Source organism: Pinus tabuliformis, chromosome 1_1 (assembly GCF_031772625.1).
Source record: "Pinus tabuliformis cultivar Carrire ecotype Pingquan chromosome 1_1, CPIR1, whole genome shotgun sequence".
Lineage (NCBI taxonomy): Eukaryota > Viridiplantae > Streptophyta > Pinopsida > Pinales > Pinaceae > Pinus > Pinus tabuliformis.
The window spans coordinates 645986214-645998971 of record NC_142297.1 but is presented as its reverse complement, the minus strand read 5'-3'; the positions used below and the strand labels follow the sequence as shown (position 1 = coordinate 645998971).

General features: G+C 32.6%; 1 protein-coding gene across 3 annotated transcripts in view; it reads right to left on the bottom strand.

Moving 5' to 3' along the window:
• LOC149215029 (beta-galactosidase 8-like) overlaps positions 1 to 11584 on the bottom strand; it is a 459880-nt gene extending 448296 nt beyond the window's left edge. Inside the window, exons 1-5 of one of the 3 annotated variants that reach the window (XM_089392493.1) lie at positions 11358 to 11584; positions 10971 to 11066; positions 9320 to 9432; positions 8528 to 8594; positions 8339 to 8431 (exon numbers count right to left, since the gene is read on the bottom strand). In XM_089392493.1, coding sequence (XP_089248619.1) covers positions 8339 to 8431; positions 8528 to 8594; positions 9320 to 9432; positions 10971 to 11066; positions 11358 to 11540 — 552 coding nt within the window. In that variant the 5' untranslated portion in view covers positions 11541 to 11584. The remainder of the gene's footprint in view (positions 1 to 8338; positions 8432 to 8527; positions 8595 to 9319; positions 9433 to 10970; positions 11067 to 11357) is intronic. The other 2 variants (XM_089392491.1, XM_089392492.1) reach the window with 2 other exon arrangements.
• Between the last annotated feature and the right edge of the window lie 1174 nt (positions 11585 to 12758).

Sequence of the window (12758 nt, the reverse complement as noted above, 5' to 3'; positions counted from 1 at the left end):
CCAATCTAGGCTTGAGATCCACATATGAAGGATGATAAGCTCTAAGGATAAGAGATAAGACCTCTAGGATACGAGTTCGAGATCTCAATCAATAGTAAATGGTTCATAATTATTTCTTATTTTCCCCAAAATTCTAGTACCATCACACCAGTAAAGGAGAGCAACTTGCAACCATTGCAGGGGATTGAAGTGCAAGGTGTGTTGGGGCCAAAAACATAGTTTTTGAGCTAATTGGCCTAGAAACTCAAACTTTTTGGAGAAGTAATGCTTAGGGATTTGCAAAGGGATAATGACAAGGTGTTAAGGATGTTGATTGATCCGGTTTTCAGGCCATTTGAGTGAATGTGACAAAATGACCTGTAACAACTATAGTAGACAAACTTGCATGATCATGTTAGTCTTGTCTAGTTGACACATGATACAATTTTGGTCATACTTCTCGAGATATTTCCTCATACATACTCAAAAGTATCATCTCTTCAGCAATGCCAATGTTTATAAAGAGAATCTGTAGGAAAATCACATAGGAATTCTTTAGGTCAACGTGTTTCAAAACACTTAGTGAAGTTCATCATCAAGACTTTGATTGATGAACTGATCTAAGCAAGGAAATAAATACTGTAGAGATGTAAAGAAAATAAAAGATAATGTTCTTTGTTTTCCTAGGTGGCTATCCCAAGGCAAGTCATAGCAATCCTTCAAGAGCTCCTTTAAGAGACTACCCATCCTAGGCACATAGATGCACTCACCAAAACACAAAATCCCATCACGAGCTACAAATTTCTTCTTTTTTCCTTCCTTCACATGCTTCATAATGTGCTCTCATAGTTGGATCTACTTGCAAACCTTTATGAATCCAACTCTGTAACTCCTTTTTAATTTTTTCTTAAATCTAGCACTTAGCAATATATTGACCTAGAAGATTATACATTTACTGAATTAATCCACAATTAATTATTAACATAATAAGTGGAAGCAAAATCACACAACCAATCTTAATCACAAGTGGCATAAACAAATTCTTTAATAAATATGGACTTGATTGGACTTTTGTCCTGGGATAATGGCCCAACTAAGAAAATTACAAATACAAAATTCTCTAGATCTAATCTGGTAGATTGGGCCCTAGATTTGTCCTTGATCTCCTAGGCTGATCTGGATCTCCAATACTACACTTCAATGCTTCCTTGGACCCAACAGACTATAGTATCACACTCCTCGCTTGAGAAAATCCCTCTCTCAAAGGCCAGTGTTATTGTATGGTGTGTCCTCTCCTCTCCTTAGCCTTTCTTTTATAACTTTAAATGGAGCTAAATCCCTAATCCTAATCTCTAGTGATTAACAATCAAGATTAGATCTCGCCTCACTTGAGATCAACGACTGAGACTAAAACGTAATCAATAAAGCAATTTACTTTGCTTTTCTTATGTTTCTTTAGCCCAATTAGCCAACATGATTAATTATGTTCTTTTCCTAAGTTTAAAGTTAGGCTAAGTTATATTAGCAACTTGCTCACACTTTGAACAAGTTTCCGAAGGAGATCTTGGGTGACTTCTACATGCCTAGACACTTAGGCCTGCGCAAAAGTACTTGCTCGAGCTACAAACATCAACACTCATCTAATACCTTAATATGACTCCCATCTGATGTAGGAAACTCCTCCTCCTCCTTAACTGCAACATGTTGTGCCTTCTTACTCAAAGCATTTTCCATAACATTAAGTTGGCGCAACCTATACTCAATCGTCATGTCAAACTCTGCTAAGAAATATTGCTAATGTGTTCATTTAGCTGACAGTCAAGGCTACATTGTGAAGTATCTTGACAGAATGTTATATGTCTTGACCATATTGTGGCTTTTCCAACAAGTAATGCCTCCATACTCATAAACAATACACAAAAATAATCATCTCCTTCTCATGAACTAGGTATCTCCTCTCCAGACCTTATAACTTCGTGCTCTTAAAAGCTACGAGGTACCTCTCCTATGTCAAAACACCTCCAATGCAAAAATCTAAAGGATATGTTTATACCTTGAATGGTTGCTCAAAGGTTGGTAGCTTCAAAAGAGGAGTTAAGTAAATACTATGTTTTAAATCCTTAACCCATGCCTTCTCTTCTCTATCCGTCATCATGTTTTCTCCTTTTTCAACAAATTGGTGAGGGGTGCAACAGTCTTGGAATAGCCCTCCACAAATCTCATGTAGTAGTTGGCCATGACTAAGAATTTCGGATTATGCATAATTTTTGGCTCGTCTCAATCCTTGATCACTTTGACCTTCATAAGATCCATGTAGATACATCCATGACCAATCAGATGGACAAGAAATGGTGTCTACTTCTACGCAAAATGGCACTTTGACTTCTTCAAGTACAACTATGCTCCCAAAGTGTCTTAAATACTTTTGCCAAATTCTTCTTGTGCTCCTCCATGTCCTTGCTTGCCAGAACAATGTCCTTGAAATATACCGACATGAACTTGTCTAAGAAGGGACGAATAATGTTATTCATCAATGTGTAAATGCTAGTCGAGGTATTGCATAAGCAAAAAGGCATCATTAGGAGCTCAAAACTCCCACACCTCATCACCATGACTGTCTTCACCTCATCACCTTCCACATTTTGCACCTAATAATACCCTTGTCTTAGGTCCAAATTTGAAAACACCTTGGACTTCATCAAATTACCAAAACAATCTGATGCAAGTGGTATTGGGTATTTATTCTTCATTATCTACTTGTTTAAGGCTCTATAATCAAGGCACATACTTAACTCCTATGTGTCCTTCGTTGTTTTGAATAGAACCAGAGCACCATATGGGGACCTTAAAGGACTTATGATACCTATATCAATCAAATTTGTTAGCCGACGTCTCAACCCCTCTGATTTTGGACCCAACAATTGATAGGGAGCTCTCGTTGATGGTCATAATCCTAGCTTTAAATCTATGTGATGGTCAATAATTTGCCTAGGTAGGAGCACTTTCGATAACTTGTCTGACATCTGGTTCACATAATCATCCAACAAGTTAGAAAGCTCCAAAGAAACAAGCATCACCACTCCATCCACTTCAACCTCTCTAAGCACTACAATATATAACTATAATCTTGGGCATTCTATTGTCCTCTTCATGCTCAATGCAAACACATGCAACACCTTTCCTCCTGGATTTTGTGTTAACTTGTTCATGCCATATGTCTTATTCTCACTAAAGATAATAAGTTGATCCAACCATGGTATCAAAATAAACCTCCTCCTAAGAAACTACTTCCCTAATATCAACCATCCGCAACATCATGGAATATGTACATCAAATCCATTCGCCCACTTGTATCTAGAACGATGAGGCAATCCTACTAGTTGCCTTCACTTTGGAGTTTACTACTTTCACCGTAGTCTTACTTGCAGTAGGCTTCAACCCCAATTTTCTTGCCACACTCATCCCATGAAATTGTGCGATGCACTTGTGTCCACAAGTGTTTGGACTGTCCTTTTGTTGATCTTCACACCCACAAAACAAGACATGTACATGTTCCTACCTTGCTTTCTTCCCAAGGCACCAATCCTCATACTCATTGCATCAAATGAATGAGAACAAAAATCATATTCTAACCTACATCTGAGATTACACATCCTGTCAAAACATATGAACTTCCCTTTGGTTTGCTACATGCAACACCCTTCTCCATTCTGAACTAAGATAAGGTGATCTTTACAGTTCTGGCCTATTGTCATTATGATTTGATACCACTTGGCATGAATCTAGAGAACTCATCATGTCCCAGGCTCTTAGACATCCTCTAGCTATGCAACACCAATGTCTTCCTTCCCAAAGGTTTGCACAACAAGGGCACACTAAAATTGGACTACACCTAACCCCATTTTATTAAGTTAATTGTTTATGGACTTATTACTAACCAATTTATCTTGTGTTTAATTGAAAATTGCTCCATAAGTAAGAGGCCTCAAAACTATGTGGGTGGCCCACCATCTTAACAACCAAATTATAAATAAGATGTTGACAAAACAACCTTTTACAAATTTTTCCCAACTCAACCCTTGGCCAAACCCCAAGTGTCGACTCAAGTAACTGAACCCCAAATTTTGGTTCAAACCTCAATCTTTGAACTTAGACTCAATCCACTGATCACAGACTTCCAACCGAATATACTTGCGACACTAAGGCCAATCGATAGAAATGCCAAAATCTTCCCTCATCACAGACACTCGTAACCCATTGGACAAGGGACAATCTTTACATAGTACCTTATCTCTTCATGCCAAACCCATATCAACTCATACATATTATCTATGATAGTAAATGTTATCCCCTCTACTCAGTTTCAAATCTCATGAGGAACATCTTTGGCCGATTGTGATAAGGCTCAAGGAGTAGACTCCCCCACCCTCATGGAGTCTTTGCTCTTGCTAAGTCATAAATTCCTGATACATTTGGCTTATGGATTGTTGAATATACTCTTGGTGTTATAGTGGTAGCTATTTGATCTTAGGTTTCGCCCAAATTTCTATAACAAATTACCAATCCATCATAATAAATAAAAATATTATATTCCATTATTACTAACTAACCACAAACCATAATAACAAAATAATATTATTAAATACTTCATTTTCATAAGTATTGTATTATATGTTATTTTTAGTCATTTAATATGAGTGAAGTTCTAAATTATATTAATAATTAAAACATAAGCCAAGGCCACCAAATATGATCAAATACTCATGCATTTACTATTAAATTAACAGATCCTTTAAACACAATAATTTTCTAATCAAGACTGTTTAATAAATTCTTAAATAATATTTAAAAATCTTAATGCTCTCCCGCCACGACCAAAGTATAACATCGTAATATAAAGTAAAATAAGGGTTTAGATATACCTTTTTCTTATGCTAATACATAATAAACTCATAAGATATATTGGTTTAAGATAAGATTTTAACAAATTAACTAAAACAATGATGCTATATCGAAAAATGTGGGAAAGAATAAAAATAGAATAAGTTTTCCATTAATTGAAGCGATCATAAATAAAAAAGCTAATAATTTCCTAATCGAGATTCTTTAATAAAGTTTAAATAATATCCAAAATCTTCAATGTTCTCTTCGAAATAGCCAAATTGGTAACATCGTAATTTATAACTATAGTATATAATGGTACATTTAAATTTCATGATTGAATTTTTTTTTTTTTTTTGATAAGAGATTTTAGGAGTAGATGTAGATGAGACAACAACCATATTTTTTTGAGATGCTTCCATTTCCGAATGCTTTGGTATATTTGTTGTTTCCTTGTCGCTATCTTAGTGATCTGATGATGAGTGGGTACGTTTGTGCTCACTCACTGATGTTGCTAAAGTTATCGATAAGAGTCTTTCCTTGTTGATTGAAATATGAGCTTCCTATGTTGAGGATTTAGATGGCTCTACGTGAGGCTGAGTTGAGTTTGCTGAGTTTGAAGGTGTTAATTTAGCAGTGGGTGACTTCTTTTTCTATGTAAAAAAAATAATTTTATATTGAAAATAATGAAATGTATAATAAATTTATATATTATTAAGTACCCTATTACATATAGAAATCTAGAAAATAAATAAATAATTATTTTTTTGAATAGTAACTTGGAAATTTATACTAAGCAAAATATGCAGTTGGAACACATAACTGAGTTACATCGAGAATTATTGGGTTGCCAAAATATGAGGTAGATAGATCTAAATCACACATTGTCAACATACCCAAGAAGAACATATTTGGCTTATTTTCCAAAATACTCAAAATATCTAGATTCCAACAATTTTTATATGAGTATATTCTCACACATTTGTTACATACCAATAGAGAAAAACAATACATGATTAAAATGGTTTTCGGGATCAACTTCTTGTCACCATTGGTTGGGATTCTTTAGGATATTTCTTCTTCTTCTTCCCTACTTGTTCATACTTCTTTTGAAGTAAGTTAAGTGCTTGTTAATTCTTCCATGATTGGAATAACTTTCAAATAGTTCTTCTTGTTCTAGAGATTTGGCTACATTAGTTTGATCTGCCCAAATTGTTGTTGGTTGAGGGCCTAATTTACCAAGAGTTTTTTGCCCCAAGTCATGTGGAACTAGATCTTCTATCTTTGGGCTTTGGGAAACCTATTCTTCTTGTTTTTCTTAAGAAGTTGGAGTCAGATGAATCAAAGGAGCTATTGGTGGAGATATATCCCAGGTGATTCTCAATTGATCCTTTGAAGGGTCAACCCACTAGGTTGATTTTCGCTACTACTTTCTTTTCTTAATCTCATTTGGGAATTGTGATGTACTATTTCATATTTCAAAGCAAACCCTATGACACAAGGAGACTCACTCATAGCTTAATTTTTGAGTCCAAACAAATCCTTTACTAGTCAAAATAATTTCAGTTGAGAACCCTAAACTAAAATGCCTTTCCATGTATTCTTACATACGTTGCAATATTATGCCCCTTGAGTTTCACAAGAGACAAAATGGAACTTTCCTAAAGCGAACTGAATAACCTAAAGAGGTTAAACCCCAAAGATACAATGATATATTTGGGAACCTCACCCAAATAGGAGTTGTTGTTATAAACTATGTTAAAGGATTAGAGGGAGACTAGGGCTTCACACACAACCCCGCATTGCCCCAAAACCATGGATTTGAATTAAGGATTAATTCCCTATCTTTAGCATTATTAAACTCAACAACAACAAAAAACCCTTGGCACAAGGTGGACAAAAACTTCTTGTTTAACCATTGGAATCAATATTCTGTGATCCAAGCATGAAGATCTAGTCACCATGAGCAAAAACCGAAAAAATGACAATCGATTTGTCATATATGAGAAAATTAGCTTCCTCATTGACATCAGAGCCAATGGGGATGGAAATGGAAATGAATTTACAAACCAAAAGAGATGGAGAATGAGAAAACACTAAAGAAGCACAAGATTCTTGAAGGAAACACTTACAGAAGCTCCATTGACAAAATTAGGCATTGACGAGTCACAAGGAGGCAAACCAATGGAGGTTACTAGCACAAAAGAGGTTGCAAGGGCAGAGCTACAAGAGCATGACAAGCAACCAAGGAGGATGCACAACGATAACTAGGGGTCATTGGCTAAACTCTAATTTCCGCACAACAAGAGGAGATCCATCATGAAATCTTTCTCTAATGTCAAAACCATCATATAGAAAGTAAATAAATATTAAGTTAAAATATAAATGAAAAATTACACAACCCCCACCCTTCCTGAAACACACACATGCAATGCTTAGGTGAGTAGGAGAAATGTCATTATCCTCCCCACTTAAGTCCAATTCTTGTATGTGACAAGTTGAGCTCATAACAATTATATCTTTAAAAAAGCTTAAAGATTCGGTGTTTAAAAGTCCCTCACAAATTTAAACATATATATTCCTTATATGAAATATAAGAATATTTATTTATTTATATAGATGTGTGTAAGGGAAAAAAAATAAAATGTACTAAGTTAAAGTCAAAATATCAATAAAAAAGTGATAATAATTTTACTCTTTTAATTAAAAAATTCAATAATAACATGTGGATGACACTTTTAAAAGTTTCATATTAAATATTTTCTATTTTTTTCACATTTTTAAAAATAACCATATATTTTTTAAATGTTTATTTTGTAGATAAGTATGGAAAATTTTAGGGTTTAATATTCGACCTAATTTTCCATGTTTTTTCAAAAAAAAAACAAACTCTTTTTTTCTAAAATTAATTCGCTCAAATTTTAGGGTATAAAATCATAAAAATTCCATATTAAATATTTTACATTTTTTTTTCACATTTTTTAAAAAACAAAGATATATGTTATAAAAATTTATTTTGTAAATAAACACAAAATTTTAGGGGTTAAAATTGGGATGTGGGCTAATCTTTCATGTTTAAAAAAAAAATAGCCAATTTCCATTTTTTCTAAAATTAATTTCCCTAAATTTTATAGTATAAAATCACTAAAAAAATCTATAAACTAATATAAAATAATTAGAAATCATATTAGTTTACAAGAGTGTGATGTACCTCTAATAAATATTAACATTTAGATCTAAACTAAAGATATTTTTTCCATAAAAGTTTGTATTAATTTAATTATTACTTTAAATTTGTTTACAAGAGTGTGATGTATCTCTAATAAATATTAACATTTACATCTAAACTAAAGATATTTTTCCAATAAAATTTTGTATTAATTTAATTTAATAATTAAATTAAATTGTTGTTTTGATAATTTAAATTACATATTTATTAAAAAAAAATGTAAAGTATTAATGAAATAAGTATGGGTACCTGTGTTATGATTATAGGGCCTCCTTGAGAAGCAAATAGACCCTCGGATTTCATCATATTTACAATCATGGTTACAAATCTCTCCATCTCTGTCTGCACCCACGAACATAGTGGCAAATTTATAGGTCAAACTTGATAAAACTATAATAATGACGATTTCAGTTATAAATTTCTGAAATATATCCATACCTTAAATGGCACGTTATCTGTTCGAAAAATTATGCCCGGGATATCATGGAGCCAATACGGAAATCCACTGCAACAGGATATCAAATATTTATTGATGTACTAATGAATTAATTTCATAAGACTAATTGTGTGGCGGGAAAATATGTGAATTTGCATGGGTATGGTTAAATAAAATAAATTAAAAATTAATATATAAAATATGTTTATTTGAATTTAGGTTTTTGTAATTCATATTATGTTGAGAGATTTTTTTTTTTTTTGTAAATCACATTAAAAAATTAAGGGATTTTTTTGGTAAAAATCGCATAAAAAACTATAAAGCTAGGGTTAGTATGTTCATTTTCATAATAAGATGAAGAACCAGAGCATGGTATTAGATTAAATAGATGAAGAGAGATATCATGATCTGGTTATTCATCTTGATTTGAAGATAAACCACACTAGATGGTTTGAAACGCCTCCACTTATAGTTTTTTTATTTGAATTCAAGTTTATGTGATCCATGTTATGAATGTTGAGAGATTTTTTTGTAAAAATCACATTAAAAAACTATAAAAGCATGCGTTTAGAATCATCTAGTATATTCATCTTCAAGGTAAAATGAAAAACCAGATCAAAACATTAGATTAAATAAATAAATAAAAAATATCATAATCTGATTTTTCATCAAACTCGTACACTTATAATTTCTTTATATAATTTTCAACATTCACATTCAAAATATATTTATATTCCATTTTTATATTCAATGCAGATACATATATAAGTACTCTGTATTAAAAACGTACTTACCCGTAACTCCATTCAGATTCAATGTATGGTCCGATTCTGAGACTTACAAATAACCCTTTAGACTGTATCAACTTCACAAACGAGACCAAGTCAAATCTCCCTGCAAAATTAAACTGTGACAGACAACAACATAAGATTTATGAGATTATATAAATCTTAGTTTTAGTCCAGTGAAAGTTGAGCTTTGAAATACATTTAGACATTTTAACTAAAATTAATTTTGGTTTATAGATGTGGGAATTTGATGAAGTATGATGTTTTGAGTTTCTGATTTTTTTTTAAGTTTTAAAGGAATTCAAAATTTATAAAGGCTTTTTATGAATTTTGTTTGATATTTTGTGAAAAATTGTTGGAAAAATAGATTTAAATTATTAAATTCATATGGGAAAATGGGTATATTGATTTTTCAGTATTTTGAATTGTTTATGTATTTAATAATATATTTCAAGTAAAATAAATAGTAGTTTTAACGAGAATTATTCTTTTAAAAAAAAATTAATAATTAGATTTCCTCATTTTAAATATCATTACATTGAAATTTTCCTATTTAAAATGTGACTAGTTTACCCTCTTTTTTTTTGTATAAAAGAATATGAAAAAGGTTTTGTTTAATTTTTTTATATTTTGTTTTTTTTTTTTTAAGTCTGGTGTTACAATTTTAGGTGAGATTGTGATATTTTATTGTTTAAAATGTATTTTTGAACGTATAAATGGGTTGGAATCTTATTAGACAATTTTAGGTGAGATTGTGATGTTTTATTATTTAAAATGTATTTTTGAATGTATAAATAAATTAGTGTGTCCAGAAAAATCTTTGAAATATAAACTACACAATTTTAACTTATAATTTTAACAAATAACATACTCTTATCATATTTCAGATAAAATTAACTAGAAAATATATCAAAAAAATATAAATATAAATAAAAAATCATCTGATTACAATTTTAGAAAAATATACCCTATTTTAAATGCTCCTCATCCTGTTAAAATATTGTTGCAGATAGCCATGATCAAAAATACAAGATACAAAACATGATAAGGGAAAATGATGTCATCATTCGGTATAGTTACAGAAAACATGTTTGAATGGGAAAGTTGCAGATAGCCCTGATAAAAAAATAAAAGAAATACAAAACATGGGGAGGGAAAAGTGATGCCATCATCAAGTACAGTTACAGATGATTGAGTGAAAATAAATAGGATGATAATGTAACTTGGTCAATAAAACTTCCAGAAAATACTGTTACCATCATCAAAGATACAAAACATTTTGAAGAGAAAATTATGCCATCACGAGGTACAGAAAACATGTTGAGAGACCAATCATGGATGACCGCTTTCTATATAGCATCATTTTGACTTCCATGAATTATAGTAAACATGTTGAATGACACATACTGGACTGTAATGTTACCTAAAACATTGGTGATAAAAATTTCAGAAAACATTGTAATGTTACCTAAAACATCGGTGATAAAAAATTCAGAAAACATTTTACAGATTTCGATACAGCACAAATTTCAAAGACATCCTGCAGATTCCAGTACGGTGCGAAAATCGACATGTCTTGAGAGTCAACTCTCACACTTCGAATGAAAATATTGCCCAGATTATACAGAAAAATTGGGAAGTTTCCATTGGCTCTTACCTTGCCCTGCTCTGGTTCATGCGCATTCCAGAAAACGTAGGTCTGAATGCAATCCAGTCCTCCCTCTTTAGCTCTGTCTATTATCCCAGGCCACATCTGTACAGTTACACAAATAGTAACCATCATTCAGCACTGATATCATATGAATATACAATGTATATATATCGTCAAATAGCAGAGGAGAAATGCAGATTCCACATTTGTACAAATGTATAAATAGTAATCATTATCCACCACTGATATCATATGTATAAACATTGTATATATATCAACAAAAAAGAGGAGCAGAAATACAGATTCATTGTATATATGCTGTGATCTAGACAGAGCAAAAGGAGGTGAGAAATGTAGATCAGAATGCAGGCAGAGCATGTTCCAAAAACTTACTTCTGGGGTGCTGCGTGGGTAGTGAATGGATCCCGAAAAGAGAAGCATTCGTTTCCCATTGATGATCAGAGAAGTCCCGTCGTATGTAACTGTGGCTCCGGTATTCAATCCTCTGAGCATAAATATGGAGATCCACAAGCAGAAACCTGCGAATCCAACGATATTGCTGCTTGAGATGGCCATGAGTGAATGAACTCCCTGCGCTTCCACAGGAAGGAAAGGATGTAATGCGCCTTCTTTAAATATATTTGATTTGCAGGAATATATGTATCAATTCAGTCTTGGAAGCAAAGAATATAGGCCCTTCAATAGGAATATATAATTATCTGAAGAATTATGTGTTTGTGATTGGTATCTTTTGTGATTGCTATCTTTTGCGACAATAATGGATATGGCCACAACTAACAAACCCCATGCAAGGGAGGAGCGTTCTCACTAGGATTCGAATCTGAGCTTCGAATCTGAGCTTCATCACAATAAAAAGTTCCAAATTACCACTAGACCAAGTATTAAGGATTTCATTTTATAAATGATATTATACTTAATTTACAATGATTTCACTGCGAGACACATTAATTGAGTATGCAAAAGATGTGTCACTTCTATCCATAATGCTTATGTGGTATATATTGACAAAAAATATTACTAAAATAAATTATAGCAATAACTATATAAGCCCAATGTATTGTTTGCACCTCAAAGATATGATCCTTCTTAGCACTTGATAAATCAATGTATATACATGTGTTCACACCTTCTATTTCACAAACTATTTCTTCTAATTCTTATGTTCTATTTTTAATCTATAATTTTGCCATGTATGAGCAAGTGTGTGACCCTGTGGAGAGTCAAGTGTGATGCATGAAGGTTCCAGCACATGAAGGGAAAAGGAAGCGTGCCCCTTGGAAGCCTATAATAGTGTGCAGCTTGAAAGGAACACACGAGCGAAATGACATCACAAGCTAAGATGCAGAATAGTCCACAAGTTAAAGTGATGAGTTAATCCAACAACACACATTCAACAAGATTCATACAAATGCAAACAAAATATTTCATAAGCATATGCGTAAGTTAAATGACATACATTTTCAATACAACAAGAATAATCCTACTATATTAACAACATATGCATGAAATAATGTTGCCTCTGATTTTATTATTATAAGTGAAAGTTTATCCATACATACACCATTGACGACCACTAGCCCCAATAGTGGAACATTATAGTCAAGACACATGCTCCTCCAAAGAAGTATACTCGTTCTACGCTATGGAGAAGCCAAGTCTCTTCACAATACTCCCAAGCTCTTTTTAAGCCTAAGCCTAGCCAAAAGCTTGGCTCCCAAAGTGTGTTACATGAGTTATGAGGTTCTACTTATAACAAGAGGGGGTGACTCTTCA